Below are 27,181 nucleotides of genomic sequence, written 5' to 3'. Positions count from 1 at the left end.
TGACAATACCAATAAACCCATATGTTCTTGCAAGTCACAAGTCAAGTGGGATGTTATTGATGTTTAGCCCCCTGGGTAGGATGTGGGAAACAGTAATGACATACTTATCACTGAACGAATAGCTAAGAGTCTGCAGGAAGTATGTGGGGAATAAAGTCTGAGGAGTAGTCCAGTAATTCCAATTAAATTGTTTTATGTTTAGCTGACAGTTATTTTAAAAGTTAATTAAAATGAGTGTTTGTTTTTTATGCTTTTAGTAACACGTTCTAAATATATCACATTGGCAATTATTTGGCAGTGTTTTATTTACTTTGAGGCATTTTGCTCTTGAGTTTTTAGAATCTTTCTGTAACTTTTATAATTCACAGTATTTTATACATTTTTGACTGGAGGCAATGTGCCTTAAAAGTATTGAGAAAATGTTGATGGTGAGACTTAGAAATAATCATGAACCATGAATGATGGAGGCACTCCAGCATAAAATGTAATCATGTATAGCATATCATTTTATGTGCTCTGCAATTGATTTGAAGGACAAAGGGACAATTTGAAGGATTGAAGGACATAAAACACATCCATGAATATAAAGTTCCATGGCTGGCTTGCTATATGCAAGATGTGCTTAAAAGGGAAAATCACAACATGCATAGCAATGTTATCAATTGGTGCACAATGCATGTTTGAAGTCATTGGTGCAGCACTGGAGCAAAGCACTCAGTAAAGGAACAGTATCAGGTTCGACCACAAAGCAGACTTTTATAGGAAGATGCTAATGTCCAATTATCCATCATAGAAACAGTGTTTCCACACACAATGACATTTTTCTATTTCAGGCTCACTCTATCAAGCTTAGTTTCCAATGAGAGCCTCCTGCATATTAGGAGATAACGCAGATCTATTAGCACTTGGCCTGCATTTCCTGCATTTATGTTGATTACCATGGCTGACCTCAAAGAAAGATAAGAATTTGCAGCAGTTAAGTCAACATCCCCTTTCACATTATGTAGGAAGGAACTGCAGCTGCTGGTTTAAACCGAAGATCGACATAAAATGCTGGAGTAACTCAGCGGGCCAGGCAGCATCTCTGGAGAGAAGGAATGTGTGACATTTCGGGTCGAATCTCTTCACATTGTTGCATAAGAAAATCACTTCCTTGCAGCTCTATAATTAATTAGTGCAGGTCTGCTACACTCATCCATTTTATTGGTTTAAAATTTCTAGCTCTGTGACTCCCATCAACCTCTGTTCGATACAAAATTTAATATTTACTCTATGTTTAAAATAGCCTAACTTTTCTCAAATCCAAATACATAGCAATACATCAAACTGAAGGATGTTTGCTATTCGAGCCAAGGTCCCTGAATTGGATTTTGAAAGATTCAGTTGGTATAAGTTCCCTAACCCATGAGCACATTTTCTATCATCTACACATTGGTAAGTAGTTCCAATAATACCTTGGCTGAAGATGATGAACAATAATGATTTAAGCACATTGACCATGTGGCTTTGTCAAGACCTGAATGTTGCCCTATTAATGATGATTCTCTCCCTGTGAGATTGAAAACCGTTCCCTGTCCAACATAAAAAATCTCTAAATAAGAAGAGGACTTACAGTTGTTTTGCACCCAGTCTAATAGATAGGTTATTCCACAACATTTACAGCAAATGAAATTTACTTTAGTTACTGTTCTAAAGTAGGAAACATCAGCCAATAAAGAGCAAATAATGGAAAATCTGAACATATTTTATGTTGAGTCGGGGATATTTATTGGTCTGACCACCTAGGATTGCTCTCCTTTATCCAGAAGTAGCAACATGCAATTTTGTGTGTCCACCCTGAGAGAATGCAGCTCTCCAGTTTAATGTCTCACCAAAATCTGTTCTTTAATCCGTGATATTAGTTATACCCGACCCCACCCCAACACCTTTTTGTGCACGGTATTGGAGAGTTAACACATTTTAGCGTTTCAAACAAATGGACATAGTTACAAGATGTGGTCATTTAAAATGGAGGATGTGGAAATTTCTTTACACAGAGTGTGGTGAATCTGTGGAATTCTCTATCCCAGAAGGTTGTGGATGTCGGATCATTAGATATATTTCAGGTGGAGGCAGAAACATTTTTGAAAGATCAGGGAGTGAAGGACCATGGGGAACTGATACAGAAGAGAAGGCCTGCATAGAAAAGGCCTGATCATTTGAATATGTGGGGCAGACTTGAGAGGCTTACCTTTGCCCCTATTTTCTTGTGGTATTGACCAAAGATAATATAGCAGAGCAAGATAGACCACTCAACCCTAAAAACCGTAGTATGTCATGGCGCCATTTTAATAGGCAGAAACTTGCAGAAACATTTTAAAAGAAAAATAACAAAAATCTGTGAATTGATAGATGAGTTATATTCTGTTTTTTTAATGGTATCATCACACATACTGTTCCCCCAAAACACTGATTACACTGAGAGGCATAGCGAATGGCGGGTTTTGCTTACTAAAATGGCGGATGTTACGCTCCTTTGCGTACTACACTTCAGTATAGGCTATTTTGACAGTGGTTCATCTTGCTCCTCTAGTATCTTTGGTCTTGACACCCATTGACTTCAGTTTTACCAATGCCCTTTTATACCAAATTGTGCTGAATGCTGCCGTGATGTTAGGCAAACAAAATTTACCTCTTTGGCTGTTTTGTCCATGTGTTGATTAAGGATAGGTTTAGAAGCCAAGTTGTCCAGGTGAAACCCTTGAGCACTGAATCCTTGTAGGAATGACTACACTTTATACTTCATTTACGATCAGGTACTTGAAGGTATTTTGAGTTGAGAACTACTTCATGATCAATCAGGCAGAATGGGTTGACACTCCCTCTAATTGTTTTTTCCTTCTACTTTTAGAGCATTACTTTTTCCATTGTTGAATCGATCAGATAAATAACCATTGTTTAGAAAATGTATAACGTTCCATGATGACGTATGTTTGACTGTACACCCAAAGATGCCATTGGCCAACTCAATTCTTTCTTTAGAAACAAAGAACTGCTGATGCTGGTTTATAGAAACATAGAAAAATAGGTGCAGGAGTAGGCCATTCGGCTCTTCGAGCCAACACCGCCATTCAAGATGCTTATACCAAAGATAGACACAAAATTCTGGAGTAATTCAGCGGGTCAGGCAACATCTCTCGAGAAAAAGGATAGGTGACGTTTTGGGTGAGGACCCTTCTTCAGAACTGCTGAGTTACTCCAGCATTTTGTGTTTATCAACTCTTTCTATGTTTAATTTGTTCAAATATAACATCGATATTCTTATCTTCCTGGATTGCTGAATACCATTCTCAGCAAAAGGAGAAAGTTATAAGTATGAATAAGTTAAGCAGAAGCATTAGCGGCAAGTGCTATTTTCAGTAGGGTGCATAATCAATTATCTATGTTACATAATACAATTGTAGCAACAGAAATATATCAATGTTTGTATTTAGTTCTGTTGATATTAACTTGTGAAATGAGCATGTGTTCATCTCATACAATTTCAGCAGTTTTTCACACCGAATTTAAAAAGCACACACTTCACTGTTACTTTTGATAATATTGCAGTTTTAAAACCAATGGAATTTCTACTTGAATTTATGGAGTATATTGTTTCAAACCTGGCAAAGTTGTATCAAGTATCTGTTGTTTTAAGTAATGGGCAAAAGTGATGGTTGGTTTAATAAATTAAAAACTGGAGCTTGGGTTTGACCCAAAATGTCTCCTGTTACATAATTACTTTGGTGTTCTCATAGATCGCAGAACTGTACAGCGCAGAAACAGGCCCTTTCAGCCCATCTCACCCATGCCGATGTTGACACCTACCTACAGTAATCTCATTTGACTGCATTAGGCCCATATCCCTCTATGTCTTTCCTATCTAAGTATCTGTTCAAGTCCCTATTTAAATATTGCAATTGTTTCTGGCTGGTTGTTCCCAGTAACCACCACCTTTTGTGTGGGGAAAACATATAGAAACATAGAAAATAGGTGCAGGAGTAGGCCATTCTGCCCTTTGACCTCCTTTAAATTTCCTCCCTCTCACCATAAATCCATGCCCTCTAGTTCTAGGGTTTCCTCTGAAGATAGACACAAAATGCTGGAGTAGCTAATCAGGTCAGGCAGCATCTCTAAAGGAAATGGAAGTGAGGGAGGGGTATAGGTACGTGTGTTACATCTCCTGCATTTGCAGGGGAAAGGGGTGGTTTGGATGGGGAGGGATGAGTGAACCAAGGAATTGCAGAGGGACCTGTCTTTGTGGAAGGCGGAAAGGGGTGGGGATGGGAAGATGTGACGGGTGGTGGGATCATATTGTAGGTTGTGAAAATGTCAGAGAGTAATGTGTTGGATGCGGAGGTTGGTTGTATGAAAGGTAAGGACTGGGGAACTTTTCTTTGTTCCATCTGGGGGATGGGGTGCAAGAGTAAAACTATAGGACACAGAAGGGATGAGCATGAAGGATCCATCTCTGACAGCAGGGTGGGAAACCACTTTACTAAAGAAAGAGGACAGATGGAAAGCACATCATATGTGCAGATGTAGTGGAGACGGAGAAATTGAGATTAGGAGATAACGTATTTGCAAGAGGCCGAGTGGCAAGAAGTGCAGTCCAGATAACGGTGGGAGTTGGTGGGCTTGTAGTAGACGTCAGTTGATAATCTGTCCAAACATTGTCAGACAATATCTACGTCTGCCTGATGTCTATTACAATCAATCTCAAGAAGGGTCCCAACCCGAAATGTCACCTATCCATGTTCTCCAGAGATGCTGCCTGACCCGCTGAGTTACTCCAGCACTCTTTTTTATAACCAGCATCTGCAGTTCCTTGTTTCTACAATGTTAAATAATAGTGAGGGATGGAAAATCTTTGTTTTTATGTGGACACTGCCCATGTAGCACATCAGATTACAGGAGATCAGTGAACAATTTCAATACATGAAACTTTTTGCTCCTGGTTTGGTTAAATATTTCTAGAGTCAAACCATCTTCCTGTTGCTTTAGGTAATAGCACATCCCATGTAGTGCTCAAATGATCTAAGACTTTGCCAAAGGCAGTTCAGATCAAGGGAACAAGGAAGAGTGAGGGCACAAAGTTGCTTTTGGTACAATTTATAGGGGAAAATGCAATAGACACAGGCACAGTGGGATTGATGAGAAGCTAACCTGCGTTGCTAGTGACAATTAAGGAAGGAATATTACACATATTTGTCTTTGCTGATGAAGTGCACAAGACTATTGCTTCTTTCCAAGCCCTGTGAAACTGCTGTTCATTCCCAGAATTATCTGTATTCATTTTTATCAAATCGATAATTAACTATTTTCTATTCTGTTAATTTAGGGAGCAGCTTGGAGTGTTCCCCAGAAAGGAGATAAAGGTGACTCCGGTCCAGCAGGTGAAAAGGTAAGATGTTCCTGCACACTTACTACTTTAAAACAAAATAAAATGGATTCATATTTATGAGATTCTCGTGCGCTAACCACTCAATTCACCTCATTGTATCTTCATGAATATTTCAATTTTTCCATAAAATTTTCACCTCATATTCCATCTTGATCAATACGTTACGTTTCCAGCCTCTTTTGTTTCTGAATATAATTAATAAATCAATTTATTCCGTGTTTCCACAATAACCTTTTTAATATTTACCCATTGGATCTGTAATTCCATGAACCAATTCCACTTTTCACTTACCCTATCCAGCTTAGTCTGTATCTGTCTAACATCTGCTCTTCTTTTGGCTTTTGAATAAACCATTCTTTTTTCTATTTGATCCTTAAATCTCATTGTATTACGATCAATATATAATTAGCTCATCTTCATAATGTATGTTGGCTTTGTAACGTGATCCAGCAATCCCTGCTGTATGTACAAGGATAAAGAATCATCGAAAAGTCACAACACAAAGGATGCCATTTAGCCCATTGTGCTGCTGCCAGTCAAAAAACAGTTACATGACAATCCCACCTTCCAGCACTAGGACTGTATCCTTGCACATCCCAAATCTTCATGTCTGTGCTGTTTCCTTGTATTGATCGTTTCTGTTTCTCCAATCATTCAGGCAGTGGATTCTAGACCCTGACCATCCTGTGGGTGAGAAAACCTTCCACATGCTCCATCTTAGCCATCATAATTTTATGCACCACAGTGACTCCTCTACACAGCAGCCTCTCCAATTTTTCCTCTTAGCTGTATTTTTTTAATCCTGACAACATCTTCATAAATCTTCCCTGCATCCTTTCCAACTCGATCTCATCCATCCTGCGTCGACCAGAACTGAATGCCTATTAGTGTGACAAACACTTCCAGTACAAACTTTTATTCTGTGCCTTAGGTAATAAAGGGAATCATTCATCAGGCATTTTGAAGCATTATTATTATTAACCCTTATAGTATGATATGTGCTTCAAGGTGCGTTTGTTCCTTCACAGCACTCAACATTCTCCCATTCTTAGGTTGTTCCCCTGCATTAACCGTCACTGGTTACACTATTTGTCCCTTTTTTTTGCATCATATTCGAGGAAGGAATCTTGTATATTATTTAATAATTCCATCGACTTTTCAACCTCTCTGTCCCAATTCATTAAAGGATAAGACTTTTATACATTTTCTTCTGTCTGAGACATATTCCCTTCGCCAATATTGGCACAACTTTTTGTGTTATTCTCTGCTGCATGGAAATGTTATAATCCCAAATAATTATTCACCACACTTTTCTTGCTGACATGTTTCTGTTAACGTTACTAATTCTACAACTGCTTCAATCCTCCCCTTAATTTTTCACATATTGAGCATTGCAATACATACTTTGTAATTTTGTTTATATTTATTATTCTGCATTCACTCCTGATTTTTCTTGTCATGAGTCAATCTTTTTTGTCAATTTTGACCAGCTGATTTCACTATCTTCCTTCAACAAGGATGCTGTCCTTTTCAATGCTTATATTTATTTGTATTTTTGCTTATGATTCCATAAATGACTATGTTGAAAGTATGAGTAACTTTTCCTTAATCAGGCTAAAAGAATCTGAAGCCAAATATTTCTGTAAAAATGAAAGGTTTTTGTTTCAAGAGTTTTAAGACTTTAAACATTTGGAAGAAGCAGATCTAGTAAAAGAAAAGCAGGCTGAGTGCTTTTGCTGACTGCCACAGTGGCCATACTCGCTGCTCGGCTGTCCAGGAAGCTGTTGTTATCCAGAGCAGCTCTCCAGTGTAATCTTCCAGTAGGAAGTCTACTGTCATCCATCCGCCCAGCCCAGCACAGTGCAGGGCCTCTCCAAGTGTCAACTCTCAGAAATGGTTTGACAGCTCTATCATTCACAAACATTTAAAACCATTCAAGGTCTTTTAGAAATTAAAAGTACATTCAATTTTTAAAAAGATATTAAGGCAGTTTAAAAAAAAAAAGTAGATGTAACACGCCAAGAGACAACTTAAAGCAATTCAATGAAATAACAAAAAGAAAATTACTCGCCCTCATCCCTTCCTCTGTGGAGTTTCTTCCCAGTGCAATGAATGACCTTGCAGGTTTAGTGAGCAAATTTCCCAGTGGAAGCACTGTATAATCTATGAACGTTTGCATCTGTAGTGAGGAGTGGTTATCTCAAGAAAGGCTATCAGTTAAGCAAAAGTTTGGAACTGCATACTTTGCCAATTGCAGGTCCTCAACTTTCACCCAATTGCGAAGGTACAAGGTAATCATTTAAAGAAGAATTGCTAGCTTTTAAACAGGTAATGGAGGCTCATGTTTTGTATTTATTTGGTGCCATTCATCCTTCAAGAACAAGTGCATCACAGATAGTGGAATGTCTTCAGAACATGGTCAGTGTTCTAATGAAGGTGGGGAAATCTACCAGCTGACACAGAAAGAGGTTTCAAACAGTGGAGGTGCTTTGCCCATTAAATCAACAGGTCAATTGATCAGATCTCGCTGAAGTGCAAGAGTAACAGTGAAACTGACAACTCGCCCTTTATCCTATTATTATCACAGACTAAAGTCATCCAGATGATTGAATGCCTGGCCTTCACAATAGGCGACAACTAGTATTTGACTTTAAAGAAGCCAAAGTTTTACACAGCTGCATTTGCTGTGATGTATATGTTTTGAATCTTCCCTGGGGAAGATCATGCTTAGATTCGGGAGCTGTGACAGGGTGATCAGTCGCAACGAGAGAAAATAAATCATTAATCGCATCTTACTGATCTCAGACAGTTTATCACTGAAAATTAATAAGCTCTTGTTTATAAGTTAGGATATATGCAGTTTCTGTGAATTAATTAGCCTTCACTTTCCCAATATGCAGCTTAATGTACTTTAAAGATCTTAATATGTTAATGGAAGGCCATAATTCGATTCAACGGCTAAATGTGGAAATTAAAACATCTATTTTGAAAAGAGGTAATTAATTGGAGATGTATTGAGCGGTCATATTTATTCAGTGGCTGCTCATCATGTGAATATCCAAGATGATGTTTTACTTCAGGAGTTAGTCCTCTCCATTGAATGTTCATTTTTCACTGATGGTCACAATTTGAACATCTTTTAACTTACATCTGAGTTTCTGCCACACAGCTGCTTGCCTAAGTGAACATTCACATATGGTCATCTGCTGGCATTGCTAATTGCATTTTTTCCCCCATTTTATTTCTGTAAAAGCGGTGCAACCGTGTGGTAGTTATGCTGAGGAATATTTTAGTTTGGTTTAGTTTATTATTATTGTCACGTGTATTGAGATACAGTGAAAAGCTTTTGTTTGCATGTTATCCAGTAAAAAAAAAAGACAAAACATCAATGCAATGAAGCTGTCCACAGTGCAAAAATTAAGGGTCCAACTTTTTGTGCAAAGATATAACATTGAGGTTTAATAGAGTCCAATTAAAGAAAGTTCAACGATCTCCAATGAGGTAGATGGGAGGTCAGTTTTAGCTTTCCTTAAGGGTCCTGCATTATAATTCTGTCTTTGTAGGCTTGATAGGAGAACCATCCAATTTCCCTGAACAAGTTCACGGCTTCTTGTCATGCAGCACCACCATCAGAACAAGCATGGTTCGGTACACCGCAGAATACATAGACCTTGAACAGAGAACATAGAACAGCATAGAGCAGCACAATGGCATAGTGGTAGAGTTGCTGCCCTACAGTACCAGAGACCCAGGTTAAATTATGACTATGGTACTATGGTACAGAGTTTGTACATTCTCCCTGTGACAGTGTGGGTTTTCTCCAGGTGCACCGATTTCCACCCACTTTCCAAAGATTTACAGGTTTGTAGGTAAATTGGCCTCTGTAAATTGCCTCTAGTGTGTAAGATGCAAAACTCGGATAACATTGAACAAGTGTAGGGGTGATCGTTAGTCAGCATGGACTCGGTGGGTCGAAGGGCCTGTTTCCACACTGTATCACTAAACTAACAGTATGGCGCAAGACAGGTCCTTTAGCTCACCATGTCTGCGTTGACGATGCCATCTAACTAATCCCATATTCTTCCACTCCCTGCCTGTGTACACATTTGTCTCAAAGCCTCTTATCTGTAGCTGAAGCATCTGCTACTACCACCTCCCTCAACAATGCTTTCGAGACACCTACTACTCTCTGAAGGCCCGGTATGATCTCTGTAAAGCTATCAGGGATGTCAAGAGAGAATTCCTGAACAGGTTGGAACCTCAACCCAATCATGCAGATGCCAGATGACTGAAGTAGGGCTTGAATACCATCACGGGCTACCAGCTAAAATTAGCAGCATTTCTAGGGGATGATCTAGTTTTATTCCTATTTATAACCATCTTAAAACTTACTGAATTCTGACTTCCCCACTGAAACTTCAATCGCCTAACCTGGTTCATTTCCCAGTACAAGGTCTAGTACTGCCCTTTCCCTCATTGAACTATTTGCATATTGTTTCAAGAAAGCCTCCTGGATGCAGTTAACAAATTATGCCCTTTTTTAAGCCCCTGGTTCCAGTCGATATTGGGGAAGTTAAAATCATCCACTATAATTGCCCTGTTGTTCTTGCATCTTTCCATAATCTGCCTGCATCTTTGTAGAAACTGGGAACTGCAGATGCTGGTTAATACCCAAAAGGACATGCAGTGCTTAAGAAGGGTCTTGACCCAAAACGTCACCTATTCATCTTCTCCAGAGATGCTGCTTGATCTGCTGAGTTACTCCAGCACCTTGTGTCCTTCTGCCTGCAGCTTTGTTCTTCTTGATCCCTTTGGCCTTGCGTGCAACCCATATTCCTGGGTTCTACCCACACAGGCGCTGCTTGACTTGTATAATAGGCGACTCACATAAGCTCGCACTTACATAAGCAATTCTTTAAGCCCACTGACATCTTGGCGCCAGAGCTCCCCCGCTGTCTCCTCGCAAATAGTAATTTACGCTTACGCAGTAGAACTTCTGTTTCTGACTTAGGTAATATCTGACTTACGCAAGGGTCTGCGGGACTTGGCGCTTATGTAAGTCAAGGAGCATCTGCGTATAAGAAAGAATAGAGGTCTTGATTATGAGTGTAAGTAATCATTGGGAGTTCCAAATTGCGAAGACAGAAGAGCACTATGGAGATGTTGGTTGGTGGCTGTTATCTTAGCTTTTGTTTCTTAAGTCTAACCGGGGTTGCTGGTTCTGATTGAACATTTTCCTAGTGATTTCATCGTGCAACATTTGACCATGGCGACATGAAATTTGATTGTGTGATATTTGACCATCACGCTGCTTAAAAAGTCTCACCACAAAACATCCTCTTTCTGATGCGAGCATTCACGTTATGCAATTCCAGCATTCATGTTTTCTTTTCACATTATTAGCATTCTTTCCTTCTTGGGGGTGACTTTAATTCTCTGTTACTGAGCAACAAAAGTGATAATGTTACATTATTAATCACCATGGTCACGCAACCACAAAGCAGATTCAATTATGGATAAACAAAATATCCAAAAGCAAAATCCATTTCTGCAAATGTAACTTGCAATTACAGTCATTCTGTAGGCATTGTGGCGCCTTTGTGCTTTAAATCAATTGAAACATCTCTTTTTGGGTAAAAGTGTATTTTACGTTAACATTTTAGAGTACAGGTCTTCACTAGGTTACAAACCCCGATTTATGTATCGCCCGTTCATATGAGCAAGTGTTTGGGAGATCAGCAGGATGGATTTACCAGCTGCTGTTGGCATCATCCGCAGTCTGGGAACTTGGTTCGCGGCGGCCTTTCTGACTTGCCAACTATTCAGGTTATGAGCAGTTCATGGTCTGCTGCAACTTGGAGAGGACCTCAAGCTCCTGCCAGCTGGCATGCGGGAGATGAAAGCAGATTGGAGGGGTAATAATGATTGCCAAGATTGAAAATGGAGAGCATGTGTGTTTTAGAGTCACAGAGAGTGATTCAGTGTGGAAACAGGCCCTTCGGCTAAACTTGCCCACATCGGCCAACATGTCCCAGCTTTTCTCCCACCTGCCCGCATTTGGTCTATATCCGTCCAAACCTGTCCTATTCATGTACCTGTCTAACTGTTTCTTAAATGTTGGGATAGTACCAGCCTCAACTACCTCCTCTGGCAGCTTGTTCCATACACCCACCACCCTTTGTGTGAAAAAGCTACCCCTCAGATTCCTATTGAAAACTGATTGGATTTGATAGGATAGTGTCTGAAAGGATTTATCCTTTTAAACCAGTGCAGTGACTCAGAAGCAATGTCAAAAAGCAAAATCTGGCAGCTCTCATATGACTGACACAAAAACAAATGCTGGAAATACTTAAAAAGTCAAGCAGCAACTCAGAGCAAAATACTAAAACAGGGTCTGCACAAGTCATGATTCATTGCGGATGTCAACACTTCGCTCCATAGCAGATGCTCTGTGCCTGCTGAGAACTTCCAGCAATTTCTGCAATTTAAAAAAAATGTTGGATCTGGGGAAAAGACAGAATAAAAGTACTTTAAGATGAATTGAAATTTATTTTCTCCTGGGTTGTCCGAAGCAGTGCCTCAAAACATTAATTGCCAATTTCAAGGCACCTTTGAACAATTCGGGAGGATTTGCACCTCTGTTTCTGAATCCATAAATTGTACATGTAGGAGGAAATTGAAGATTCCATCTGTAGTGGGTTATCCATCAGAGTCTCTTGATTCTTCTGAAGAATTGGATGACAATGTAAATAATATTGTACAGAAATTGCAGATGTCACCAAAATTGATGACATGGCCGACAGTGGGAAATCATATCTAACTTTACAGCAAGATCTAGACAGTTGGGCAGATGGGCCATGTAATGGCAAATGGAATTTAATTCTGACATATGTGAGGTTTTGCCCTTTGTTATATCAAACCAGGACGTGGAGAATTTTGCAGGACAGAGAGATATGGGAGCACACAACAAATGTTTTTCACTATACCTCGGTACACGTGACAATAAACTAAATTAATATATCTGTCCAAAAGTATTTTCAAAGTCATAATTGTATCCACTTTTACAGCTTCCTCTGGCAGCTCATTTCAGTTATCGACCACCCGCTGAATGAAAAAGTTGCCCTTAAGGTCCCTCTTAAATCTCTCCCCTCTCACCTCAAGTCACTGCTCTCTAGTTTTAGAATCCTCTATCCTGGAAAAGGTTTGTAAGCCTGACTTTATCCATGTCCCTCATGATCTTGTACATCTCAATAATGTCACCCCCCAGGCTCCTGCTCTACAAAGAAAAAAAGTCCCAACCTGTCCAACCTTTCCCGATAACTCAAGCCTGCAAGTCCAGGTAACATTCTGGTGAAACACATCTGCACCCTTTCTAACTTAATGATACCTTTTCTATAGTTGGGTGAACAATACTGCACACAGTACTCCTCATGTGGTCTTACCAACAATTTGTACAGCTGTATCATGATGTGCCAACTTTTGTACTCAATACCCTTCTAAATGAAGGCAAACATGCCAAACGCCTTATGACCGTATTGAATAGTGGAGCTGGTTCCAAAGCTTGCTTTTCATTGTTTAAGTTTTTCTTTGTCAGGAACAGTGAGGATGTCCACTCATTTCTTCTACATGAGAGAACGTTTGTATTAAAGCTACCATGAAGTATGGGGTAACTCTACAGCAGAATATACAGTACCACCATGTCTGTCAATAGTTTCCTCTCTGATTGCGAGAGCCTAGCTTCTAAAGTATATACTCAAAATCATCAGCATGTGACTGCACAACTGCAGTAAACATCACATTCCTAAAATTAAACATTGGATAGAGAGTCCAATATTTAATCTTGAGAAATTAAAGTGCTCCATTTTGTATAAAAGATTTAGATAGTTGAGAAAATATGCACGAGTCTGAAATAAAAGTTAACATTTTTGAATTCTTGTTTCATTATTGTACTTCAAAGAATTAGTTTAAAGTATTCAATTTTAGATTTAAAATGACATAAAACTATAAATACCATATGCTGTATGAATGGCTGTCTGGTTTAATTGATATGAATCATTGCTAAGAGTGAGGATTTAAATTGATTTATGCTCAATGTTCTGATTTAATAGAACAGTGTGGTATCTTGAATGCTATATATGTCACAAGAATACCATATCTATTTTCTAAAAATGATTCCTTCATGTGTTTTGTGCACTAACAGCATGTGAGAATAAGCCGTGGATATTGTATCACAGCAACAAACAACTAATCAAAACAATAGGACAGAAACAATTTTCTCTGTGTACTTTGCTGCTCGGTGTTATCTTCTGCTCTCTACTCCCAGAGCATATTTCCTGCCCCTCTTCTTCATTCTCTTTGCATCTGGCAGCATTAAGGTGTTGCTGACAGATTATTTCAGCACATCACCTGTGAACAGATTACCATAATTGAAGAGAGCTCTTTGGTGAGAAATCCAAACATCATATTCCCAGCAATCCAGCAATCTTGGCCAATTCCTATTCAGTCCTCATCAAATCTTTAGAAGCAGGCACTTCCAGCTAGAGATAGTGTATAGATTCATCCATTGATTCATACAAGATGGAAAAGAGATCCTTTGGACCACTGAGTCCACTCTGACTATCATCTATCCATTTACAGTAATCTGTTTTCCTACATTCCCATCAACTCCCAAAATTCTACCATTCAACCTGAACAGTGGGGGCAATTTACAGCAGCCAACCTAGCAACCAGAACATCTTTGGGATGTGGAGGAAACCAATGCAGCCGGACAAAAACCATGTGATCATAGTCGTGCCCTCCAGAACACGCAACATCCACACAGACTGCACAGGAGGTCAGGATTGAACCCAAGTCACTTCAGCTGTGAGGCAGCCATGCTAACCACTGCACCACTCTGGACACTCCATCCATCCAAGGATTTCTGGCTGATTCTGTGTGCCTTAAATGTTGTATGGATTTTGCTTTTATCAAAAGCCAGATCCTTTATCATTACTTTCTTTTACCAATCTGCCTTCTAATTACCAATCTATAACTGATGGAATATTGATAAATCTGAATATTATTGCTGAGATTTCTGATTTCATCTTGTCTGCTAAAAGGTTGTTACATTTATCCTTAGTGCCCAATCAGCCTCTCAGATTTATCTCTTGCACATGCGGAGGGGAGTCACACTAGTATGGCAGCTGTGGGCATTGTTGCACATCCAGTATTATCTGAAGGATACTAATAGCATGCCTGAATAGCATGTCTGAAGAAGGGTCTTGACCAAAAAACCATTCCTTCTCTCATTCCTTCTCTCCAGAGATGCTGCCTATCCCGCTGAGTTACTCCAGCATTTTGTGTCGACCTTCGATTTAAACCAGCATCTACAGTTCTTTCCTACACTAATAGCATGCCTGTCAGGATAACCAGGTGGAACTCGCATTTATTGGCTTCTAGCAATGAAGGATGCTTTTCAATAAAAAGATGTGCCTCACTGCAAGGCACTACATGATGCAAAGTGTAACTAATGCCGTGCCTGTCAAGAAGGATTGATTAGCCTATTTCTTGTGTTCTTCTGCTGAGATTTCACCTGCAGATTCCCATTGTGTAATTTGGATGTAAATCATTTTGTTAGCTTAGACTGATCATCGTGACTCCAATTTAGTTCTAGGAGGGCTTCTTCATCGTTGTTGATAGTGAATGGACTCCTTTGGCTTGAATGCTACTCCTGCTATGTATTCCTTCATCCTTTGCATGTCCATTTATCAATATATTAACATGTGTGTACTCACAGCTACATTGGCTATATCAGTGATAATGGTGCAAAAGGTTAGGGCCTTTGGCCCTAATATAGGAGCTGCTCTGAAGAAGGTGGATTGTGTGCAGAGAAAGGAGTGGATTTAGCAAGTTGCCATTTATCAGGATTTAATGGGAGGAGAATTAATTCCTTCACAAGCAGTGCAGTTGGACCTACAAAACTGCATGGGGTGCAAATTGGCACCTTCTAGAGTTTATTGGAATGGTGTGGTGAAGAGAATTATTTACTTTAGAGGGAGACTAAATAAAGGTGGAGAGGTTTCAGGTGAATCATCTCTAAATGAGAGACTCTGTAATTGTGCCTGTAATTGTTTGCCCCCTGCACGTGAGATTAGGACCCAGCAGGCGATGCTCTTCAACAACATCCTCCTTGTAGCCATCATCGCCTTACAGCTTCAGCTGAGCCTCTGACTGTGCTTCAGGCTTTCAGTCTCCAAGTCTCTCAGCTAGTCTTCCTTGGAATTGGCTGTGTCCAGTTGTCCAGGATATGCAGCATAGGGTCCACTGCAGTGAAGTACCTGCAGCCATTAAATATGTATTGCAGGATGCCTTCACACTGATGTCAGTAGCAAAATGTAATTTGTAGGAATCCAGTGGCATTCTTACTACTATTCCAGTTGTTACTGGCTGCTGTCGCATCATTGCTCAGTTGCAGTGAAGGGAGAACAGAAAGTCATCAAAAGCCACAAGTCACAAGGATTGTGTAGTCACAAGGGACTTCAGATGCTGGAATCTTCCACAAAACGTTTGCCTGGTCTGCTGCGTCTCGCCAGCACTTTGTGTTTTGGTCAAGTGTTCTGTCACCCTTATTTCTTAGATGCAAACCTCAAACAGGATTATGCACTGGAGTGGCGGGCAGTGTGGACTCAATAATTAAGTATTTATCAGACCCCCGAGAAAACAATGCATTGGCCATGAGAAAATTAATCTCTTGTAAGATTAGGGCAAGGAAGCCCTTTCGATTGGTGAAGATCTCTTGGCTTTTCAGGGAGCTCTTGTTACTACACCAGGAGCTTGCATCTTGGAGAGCTGACAATGCTGGCAAACCCCAGTTGTTAAGATGCAACTTGCTTTTCACTGAAATCAAAGTACATTAAACCATTTATCCATGATTATGGAGCGTAGGTGAACGGTGTAATGCTACAGTCAGCAGAAAACTGATGTATGACTGATCAATGGGAGCTACCTGAGGCCAGGAAGCTGAGATTTACTGCAGCCCAGCTGGAGAGCACCATGGACAGTCACTCCACAGAATGTTACAAATCTCTGTGGAGACGGCCTTTGAAAGCCCGAGCATGCATCCTACATTCACATTTGCCTTAAAGAGGTCCAGATCTAAATTTCATTTTAGAGAATTCTTGGTGCACAAGATTTTGAGTGCCTCCTGCCCCAAAGTCTCCAACCATCCTTGAACAACCTGTGACAGCTAGCACAAAGCTGTCCTGCAATAAAGGCTGGCATTCCATTAGCCCTCCTAACTACTTGCTCCATCTTTGCAGATTCTTTATTCTTTATGCACCAGGGCCCCTCGCTCTCTGTTTCCTGTTAGTTAGTAAACTCCTTATCCATGCCAGCCCCATGATTTTTCATGTTCCTTTTCTGTGGCACCACACTGAATGCCTTCTAGAAATTCAAGTATACCACTTCTATTGGTTTTCCTTTATCCACTTTATTATATCCTCTCAAAAGTCCAGCAAATTTGTCAAACACAATATCACTTTGACATTGAATTTGCATGATTGTCTTATGATTTTCTAAATGTCCTTTTAATTGTCTCCGTAACAGCAGGTTCTACTATTCTTCCAACAATAGGTGTTAGCTAAAGAAAAGACCCATGTGCTGGGGTAATTCAACAGGTCAGGCTGCATCTCTGGAGATCATGGATAGAATCCATAAATTTGAATTCAGAATCTGAAGAAAGGTCCTGGCTCGAAACGTCATCTGTCTATGTTCTCCAGAAATGCTGCCTGACCTGTTGAATTACTCGAGCACTTTGTATCTTTTTTTGTTAACCAACATCTGCAATTCCTTGCGTCTCCATAAGTGCTAGTTTTGTAGTTTCCTGTATTTTGTCTCCCTTCTGTTGTGTGTGTGTACATTTGCAGTGGTGTTACATTTGCATTTTCCAATCTTATCGGGGAATTTAGGTAGATTATATCCAGCATGTATACCATTAGTCCCATTGTAAGTAGAAACCAATGTCTAGGAGAAAAGTCACCAAAAGAATTAAAAGCACCAACACATTTGTTGTATTTAACTTGATTTGCTAATTTGTTGAATAAACTACCCTGAGCAAATAAATGAAGCTTGTGTTTTCTGTATTGGATGGTGTACATCTAGAAGCTTTGATACACTAAGTAATTTAATTTCTTTTCGCTATTCAGGGTGAGAAAGGAGATCTTGGAGATGCTGGGCCACATGGTTTATCTGGAAGAGATGTAAGATCTTTGATTTTTTTTTAATGAAAAATTGCTGTCTGTTGATTCTCAAGTGTACATACAGGACATTGCATTTTCTAAATTACAACAATGACTTTTATCTACAATTGCACCACTTTTGCCCTGAGATTATGAAAAAAACCATCAAGAGTATGCAGGTCTATTTTTCCTACTTTTAAGAAGAATTAGAAATTAGAAATTTAGATAATTGTCTCATTTCCAACATGGAAACTGATTATTTAATATCTTGAAGAGGTACAGTATATACAAGGGTATACAGCTGCTGAATAATCCAACAATGGACAGGCTCTAGTTATGTGATTGAAGTGAATTATGTTGTGTGTCAGCAAAGTGATGTATACTTTTAAGATATTTGGTTTGTTTCTGAGGAAAGCTGTAAATTGCAAATATAATTATTTTCTGAATGATAAGACGGCACTTATCATTATTTTTAATTGCGGTGGAAAATCAAAAGGTTTTTCCACATAGAGTATAATGGGGTTGTTGTATTAATCGGCGATAAATTAAAGAGTGACATTTAGCTATAATCCGTTCCCGACATGAAGCCTCCCTAGCAGCTGTGCAATTGCAGCTCTGCAATTGCAGCTATAGGGGTTCTAATATCAAGGGGTTGAATTTCCCATCTATGGCCTTCAGGCAAGGTTACAAATACCCTTCTTCTTTGACATTCAGCTGAAAACTGTGACAGTATTGTGGACACGGGGCGAGGATTCAAACTGTGACTCGCCATTCCCCCAAAAAAGTAGAAGGCAATGCTGGGAAATTTGCTATGTCAGTGAAATTGGATCATCCTGGTCTCTGTGTCAGGTTCGGCAACCATAGTGTAGGTAAGGCCTGAACCTTTAAGGACCCCTCAGGTGAGCCTGTTTCCTTCCATTAAGGCTCCTCATCTGATTGAGGTCTGCACTGTTTTACAGTGAGCTCCAGTGATTTGAGTTCCCGTGTTGCAGTGATGAACTGCTCCTTGTCCAACAGCTGTCATTTGTAGGTATGATTCAAAAGCATCTCTGCTATTTGATTCGAAGATAAACACAAAAAGCTGGAGTAATTCAGCGGGACAGGCAGCATCTCTGGAGAGAAGGAATGGGTGACATTTCGAGTTGAAACCCTTCTTCAGACTGCTTGCCCTGTGTGACAAATATCAAAGAAGAAACAGGTTCTCATCAAGAATAAATTATCAGAAACCATATCATAATATTCCAATGCTGCCATTTCACATACAGATAACTTTTTATTTAGGAAATTATCATAATCTAGCTGTTTCGTATCCATAGAAACACTGTTTTGAGAACTCATTATAGATTCTATTTCTAGGTTGACAAGATTATGTGGCATACAGCCAACCACATGCCAGTGTAGTGCATAGACCACAGGACAATTTTTCCACTTTGCCTCATGGGCTTTAACTAGGCAGAGCAGATTATTCACCAATTGCCAAATCCAATTTTTATCCTGTTGGAACATTACTCACCTTGGTAACAATTAGATTAAAATCAATGCACTGTACAGCAATTAACCTGTTGGTCTCAATGGACCCAAGCTTTGTAACTGAGATTCATCCCAAGGTCACAGTCAAAAATTACTGAAGCAACATCATGAAAAGAGCTGCAGATAACTTGTTTTAGTAAATCATAGGATACAGTCATAAAGATCAGAAAGAGGACCTTCAGCCCACCAACTACGCACCAACTATCACACACCCATTTTCATTAATCCTACATTTTATTCTCCACGTTCCCATAAATTCCCCCTCCCCATCCCTAGATTCTACCACCTGCTTACACTCGAGGGTTAATTTATAGTGGCAACTTTTACATTGGCTGACCAATCAGCATGTCTTTGAGATGAGGGAGGAAATCCACAGTCAAGGGAGAACATGCAAAGCTTCACACTTGACAGCAGCAGGGGTCAGGATTGAATCCATGCCGCTGGAGCTGAGACAGCAGCTGTTAGCTGCTCCATTGTGCCATCCCAATAGTCAACAAAAGGAGCTCTTCTACATTCTCACAAATTAGGAACAATCAAATAAAATAAAGATTCATTTATGGGTGAGTAACCTGTGATGTTTGCTGGATTAAAGACTCAGGCTTCTTTGAAACCATTTTACTCTGGCTAGATTTCTGACGTAATTACTTCCATGACTTGTAATTCTTTCCCATCTATATTTAACCCTGTAATCCTCTGCTGCTCTGAATGCTTTTCCACCATTGATTACCAGGTGAAATAAAACAGCACTATTCAACCATGGTCTGAGTAATAAGGCATTGGTTACTAATTTATTGCCGCAATTAAAAGTCTCATTTAATCATTTTTTAATTTTGACAGCAGAAAGAATATATAGAACCCACTCTCTCTAAATGACACTGCATATAATTGAAAACATGACAGTGAAATTTAATGAGCTAACACAATGGATATACACTATATTTATAAAGCAAAGCAATTCTTATGTCTTTTCCTTAAATATCTTGCTCTTTTTACTGGGACGCAGAAATTCAAAGGGTCTAAAATCATCTTAGGACAGGGAATTTATACACCCAACATTTAGTTCTGCTCTCACTCCGCCTCGCCCCAGACAGAACAAGGATAGAGTTCCCCTGCTCCTTAGCTTTCATCAAACCAGCCTTCGTTCATCTCATCATTCCACAACATTTAGATTTAGATTTAGAGATACAGCGCGGAAACAGGCCCTTCGGCCCACCGGGTCCGCGCCGCCCAGCGATCCCCGCACATTAACACTATCCTACACACACTAGGGACAATTTTTACATTTGCCCAGCCAATTAACCTACATACCTGTACGTCTTTGGAGTGTGGGAGGAAACCGAAGATCTCGGAGAAAACTCACGCAGGTCACGGGGAGAACGTACAAACTCCGTACAGACGGCGCCCGTAGTCTGGATCGAACCTGAGTCTCCGGCGCTGCATTCGCTGTAAGGCAGCAACTCTATCGCTGCGCCACCGTGCCGCCACCTTCAATGTGATCCCACCTCTAGACACATTTTCCTATTCCCAGCCCTTCCGCTTTCCACAGAGACCACTCCCTCTGAACGTCCTTGTTTCGCTCATCTCATCCCTTCCCACTCAAACCACTCCCCCCCCCCCCCCCCCCCAGGTACTTTTCCCTGCAACTGGAAGAAACACCTGTTCCTATACCTCCGCTCTCACATCCATCCAGGGACACTAGCAGCATTCCAAGTGAAACAGTGGGTCACACGCACGTCCTCCAACCTCATCTACTGCATTCAGTGCTTCCAATGTAGCCTCCTTTATATTGAGACCACACACGGACCAGGTGAACATTTGGCTGAACACTGGGTTTGGTTCGCCAAAGCCTGTTGGATCTCCCGGTTGCTAACTATTTTAATTCCCTGTCCTATCCCATTCTGACCTCTCTGTCCCGGACCTCTTCTGTTGCCAGTGTGAGATGACATGCAAACTGGATGAACAGCACCTTGTATTCTGCTTGGGTAGCTTGCAACCCAGTGGTATGAACATTGAATTCTCCAATTTGAGGTAGCAAACCAACAACACCCCTTTCTTCTCACATCCCTTTCCACCAATATCCATTCTCTGGTTTCACATTTCGTGCCTCTTCTCTCCATATCTCACAGCCTTTTGTCTTCTTCCCATACCTGGCCTTTGTCCACCCATACCCCATTCAAAATCCCTCTTGTCTGTATCTACCTATCACTTGCCAGACTTTGTTCCACCCCACCTTTCTTCCAGCTTTCGGGCTCCTTCTACAATCAGTCCAAGGGCAGTATAAATATAAAGGAGAAGTATAACATAGCAAAGATGAGCGGGAAGCCAGAGGATTGGGACTCTTTTAAAGAGCAACAGAAGATAACAAAAAAGGCAATACGGGGAGAAAAGATGAGGTACGAAGGTAAGCTAGCCAAGAATATAAAGGAGGATAGTAAAAGCTTCTTTAGGTACGTGAAGAGGAATAAAATAGTTAAGACAAATGTAGGTCCCTTGAAGGTAAGCAGGTGAATTTATTCTGGGGAACAAGGAAATGGCAGACGAGTTGAACAGGTACTTTGGATCTGTCTTCACTAAGGAAAACACCAACAATCTCCCAGATGTACTAGTGGACAGAGGTCCTAGGGTAACGGAGGAACTGAAAGAAATTCACATTAGGCAGGAAATGGTGTTGGGTAGACTGATGGGACTGAAGGCTGATAAATCCCCAGGGCCTAATGGTCTGCATACCAGGGTTCTTAAGGAAGTGGCTCTAGAAATCGTGGACGCATTGGTGATCATTTTCCAATGTTCTATAGATTCAGGATCAGTCCCTGTGGATTGGAGGGTAGCTAATGTCATCGCACTTTAAGAAAGGAGGGAGAGAGAAAACGGGAAATTAAACACCAGTTAGCTTGACATCAGTGGTGGGGAAGATGCTGGAGTCAATTATAAAAGAAGAAATTGTGGAACATTTGGACAGGATTGTTTCGAGTCAGCATGGATTTATGAAGGGGAAATCATGCTTGACTAATCTTCTGGAATTTTTTGAGGATGTAACTAGGAAAATGGACAAGGGAGAGCCAGTGGATGTAGTGTACCTGGACTTTCAGAAAGCCTTTGATAAGGTCCCACAGAGGAGATTAGTGCGCAAGATTAGAGCACATGGTATTGGGGGTAGGGTGCTGACATGGTTAGAAAATTGGTTGGCAGACAGGAAACAAAGAGTAGGGATTAACGGGTCCCTTTCAGAATGGCAGGCAGTGACTAGTGGGGTACCGCAAGGCTCGGTGCTGGGACCGCAGCTATTTACAATATACATTAATGACTTAAATGAAGGGATTAAAAGTGACATTAGCAAATTTGCGGATGACACAAAGCTGGGTGGCAGTGTGAACTGTGAGGAGGATGCTATGAGGATCCCGGGTGACTTGGATAGGTTGTGTGAGTGGGCAGATGCATGGCAGGTGCAGTTTAATGTGGATAAATGTGAGGTTATCCACTTTGGTGGTAGGAACAGGAAGGCAGATTATTATCTGAATGGTGTCAAGTTAGGAAATGGGGAAGTACAAACAGATCTGGGTGTCCTTGTTCATCAATCACTTAAAGTTAGCATGCAGGTACAGCAGGCAGTGAAAAAAGCTAATGGCATATTGGCCCTTATGACAAGAGTAGTTGAGTATAGGAGCAAAGAGGTCCTTCTGCAGTTGTACAGGGCCCTAGTGAGACCACACCTGGAGTACTGTGTGCAGTTTTGGTCTCCAAATTTGAGGAAGGACATATAAGATTTTTAAGGGATTAGACACGTTAGAGGCAGGAAACATGTTCTCAATGTTGGGGGAGTCCAAAACCAGGGGCCACAGTTTCAGAATAAGGGGTAGGCCATTTAGAATGGAGATGAGGAAAAACTTTTTCAGTCAGAGAGTTGTAAATCTGTGGAATTCTGCCTCAGAAGGCAGTGGAGGCCAATTCTCTGGATGCTTTCAAGAGAGAGCTAGATAGAGCTCTTAAAGATAGCGGAGTCAAGGGATATGGGGAGAAGGCAGGAACGGGGTACTGATTGTGAATGATCAGCCATGATCACATTGAATGGTGGTGCTGGCTCGAAGGACCGAATGGCCTACTCCTGCACCTATTGTTTATTGTCAAAGAAGTGTCCTGACCTGAAACGTCAGACCTATCCATGTTTTCCAGTAATGCTGCTTGACTGCAGTGTTAGCCCAGCAATTTGTGTCTTTTTTTGTATACCAGCATCTACAGTTCCTTATGCCTACACCCAACATTGCTGTTGTGAGAGCTCACTCTGAGTACATAAATATCCTAATTATTGATAGACAGCCAAATGTGCCTATGGTCATGCTTTATGTGCCAAGTGACATAATAAGTCCGCTCTGGAAGCTTCTTTTATCTCTATCTAAATGGTGTGAAATAACTTTAGCTGTGTATTTCTGGTTCGATGTAGGCCAATTAACATACTTGATTGTCTTAGTAGACAGCCTGTCTGTTCGCAAAGCTATCCTTTTAATTTCAAGCTGATTACTGTTTGCTATATACATTGGAACAAATATTCTGAAGAATAGTCACAAATTGCTCGAGTAACTCAACAGGTTAGTCAGCATCTCTGGAGAACATGGATTGGTGACGTTTTGGGTCGGGACCCTTCCTCAGATTGATTGTGGTGCTTCTGATGCACCGCAATCAGTCTGAAGAAGGTCCCGACCTGAAATGTTACCCATCTACATTCTCCAGAGAGCTCACTAACCTACTGAGTTACCAGCAATTTGTATCTTTGTTGTTAACCAGCATCTGCAGTTCCTTATCATAAAGTCATATAGCATGGAAATAGGCTCTTCAGCCCAACTTGCCCACAATGACCAACATGTCCCACCTACACTAGTCCGTTGTGTCTCTCTTCTGAAGAATAACTCTTGTTTTGAATTAATGGCTGTAACTTCCATATCATTTTATAACCCCTGAATAATTCCAAACACACACACAGTAATCGCTCAATTTAGGCTCTAACTATCTGCTCCAGTCCCAATCACTATCCGTTATGCTTAGGCATCTTTGTTGAGCTTCCAGAGTCCAGGGTTCTCTGCATTCCATGAAGGTTGGTCACCTGCCTCGGGTGCTTCTGGTGTTGACTTCACTCCTCATCGGCGCTCTCATAATAGGCCTTTGCTGGTTACTGTCATGGTTCTGCACTACTCATGACAAGGGTGAAGTTATTGCTTCCATGGCTTGCTAATGGGGTTAGTTATATTTTTGCTGTGGCCCTCTGGAAACTTCTTTTAACTTGACCAATTGCATGACAAGCTGGGAGGACCACTGCTAGTCAAAGAATAATGAGTTTGGGTGAAGATTTGAAAGCATCACTCCAAATAAAGTAGAGGCACAAGGTTCCAAAGAGTCTGGCTCTGCTGTTTCTCTTTCCCTGGACAGCCACATATGTTGAATTTTGGGTGGTATGAGGATGTGTCTGAAAGCTACCTTTGGTCTTGGAAGGAAGTTGGTTAGATTGAGTGAAGGGAATGGAAAAACATTGTGTCAGCAGTCAGTAAAGAATCAATCTAGTGAGCATAAGAGGGAGGTGTTCAAGAATTTTGGAAATTGGAAGAAGAGACCACATTCTAGGATGAGGAACCCTGGTCAAAGAAATGGAAGTGGAAGTTGGACATCATGTTGTTCCCGGAATTCATTCAGAAAGAGTCACGAAGATGAGCAGGGAGTATGCCTGGTGCTCTGCTTCATTACTACTCTCTATGAAAAGCACTTGGCAAATGTCTGGTCATTTATTTTGTTTTTTTAGGATCCTGTAGAAATATTAAAAAATTGATATTATTTTCAAAGAATATAGGTTGGATAAAGTAAACGGGTTTATATAATGGAATAGCTCCACCAAAAAACAACACTTGCATAATCCATCAGGTTATGAATGGAGCCCCAGATGCACAAAGAATTACAAGTTTGGCAAGCCTCTAGGTAGGGGGAGCATAGACCACAAGATGGCTCCGAGATCAGTTACAGAAACTTCTCCTTGAAGCATTTAATTATTCAGGAAAATAGGGAACAAGATTTTGCCATTCATCCCTAGGAGCATCTTCTAGTAATTGTTGAAGATGTAATTAGTAATTGTTGAGCTAAAACTGAAGTCTGTTTAATTGCCTTAAGTCTATAGTCTTCATACTTTACCCAAGCGATACTCTTTTCACCTATTTTGAAACCAACAAGATTCTAGTGTCGTAAAAACAAGGAACTGCAGATGCTGCATTTTGTACTTTCTTGCAAAGATCATTTCGGATTTCACATTGTCTGAGAGAGTTCTTCTGTCCTAAATACATATTAATAATTTCAAGATTCTGTCAATTTATTTTTGATACCCTCAAAAGAAGAAATGTTTCACACTGTCACTGCTGTTGGAGTATCTTAACATTTTAAGAACCTTGATGGAGCACTTTGGTCATGTAATCTTAATGAATCACAAGCTGAATTTATTCTTCTTAACTAGCCCATCTATGTCCTGAGTTGCTTATTATTACATTTCTTACTTTTGCATATTTTCTCTCAGACCATTTAAAGCTATTTATTCCTTTAAGTTTTTCATCCTCCCTTCTCTGCACATCTTCCTTCCCTGTATTTCACCTTGACAAAGGCATGTATTTTGATCCATGTACTTCAGTAGATGTTTACATTTAAATAAAAGCTTAGATATTGTTTAACAATCACAGATTTCGACTTGGATTTAGCTTTGCTTTAATATTTCTTAATTTGCTTGAATGGTTTTGATAATACTTTAGTTTAAATGCCTGAATATTGTGTGGTTTAGAGCTATAATTAAAAAGCAACCAGCTTATAGCTGAATAAAATATCTGATTAATGCATTCTACTTCTGTCTTCGTGCAGGGTTTAAAGGGTGACCCTGGTGACACTGGTCCAGCTGGTGCAAAAGGTGAAAAGGTGAGTGCCATCTGAAATTTCTGCAAATGCCAATGTCAGGTTAGAAATTTGTGACTTGTGAGCTGAACATTTCTACCACAAAAGACAAGCACTTGGACGAGATTGACTTTTTACAAAATTACTGGATGTGGTACCGTAGTTTTGGCTTGTTCAATGATGTTCAACCTGTGATATCAAATTAGTGGCCATTTTCAGTCTGCAAAAATGAATGCCAACTCACTTTCTTCGATTTTAGACACTGCACAAACTTAAAATGAGGGATAATGAAATGGGTTAATGGCGTTTATCTTGAAAGAAGATGGAGAATATTAGTCAAATCCATGCTTGCAAATGCAAACAACCTAAATGCAGCATTACCAGTTATTGCCAGGCTATGGAATTAAATTGATATTGGGGAGAATTCAGATTAGATTGCATTAAATGGGGAATCTCCTGGGAATTTATATTTAATCATTTATTGAATATTTATGAACAAAACAGTGGTTTATTAAGTAATAAAGAACACTGGGATTAATTGATGATAATTACAATACATTGGAGGCAACATCTGGATGGATGAATAGCAAGCGACATTCAACATTGAGCAATATATAGCATGCAAGTTCTAAATCGGTAGATAGTAAATAAAATTATGCAATGAAGGGTATAATCTTTCAAAAGACAGAGCTTGAGGATGCTACAGACCACTCATTGAAAACATCCCTGCAATGTGAAAACCAATTGCCAAGTCAAATGGAATGAGCTGTGTGAGCAGATGCACAGAATATAAGTACATGGAAGTAACATGACTCGCCTGTAATGTATTAGTAGGATTATACTCGGATTGTGTCCAAGTCTAGTGACTTTACCTTCATTGATGCAGTGGCACATAGTGAAGTATCAGTAAAAAAGAACAACACTTCTAAAATCTCAATCAAATTAATGAAAAAATAGAAGGGGGTAAATTTCTCCTTTAAACAAATTGTGCTGCTTCATGAGGTTACTAAATATTGAAAAATAAAACAATAGTTAGATATAATAAAGAGAGATAGCCGTTTGCTGCATAAAGTCCTTTCATTGAGGATTCAGTAATTTGCATTAG

The 27,181-nt window shown here is 40.1% G+C and overlaps 1 protein-coding gene across 1 annotated transcript in view; it reads left to right on the top strand.

The window, feature by feature from the left end:
- Positions 1-27,181, top strand: part of LOC144593884 (uncharacterized) — a 222,433-nt gene that overhangs the window by 50,112 nt on the left and 145,140 nt on the right. Inside the window, exons 8-10 of the mRNA XM_078400009.1 lie at positions 5,360-5,422; positions 17,605-17,658; positions 26,047-26,100. Coding sequence (XP_078256135.1) covers positions 5,360-5,422; positions 17,605-17,658; positions 26,047-26,100 — 171 coding nt within the window. The remainder of the gene's footprint in view (positions 1-5,359; positions 5,423-17,604; positions 17,659-26,046; positions 26,101-27,181) is intronic.

This window comes from Rhinoraja longicauda, chromosome 5 (assembly GCF_053455715.1).
Source record: "Rhinoraja longicauda isolate Sanriku21f chromosome 5, sRhiLon1.1, whole genome shotgun sequence".
Taxonomy (NCBI): domain Eukaryota; kingdom Metazoa; phylum Chordata; class Chondrichthyes; order Rajiformes; family Arhynchobatidae; genus Rhinoraja; species Rhinoraja longicauda.
This window is presented reverse-complemented; position numbering and strand designations above follow the sequence as displayed.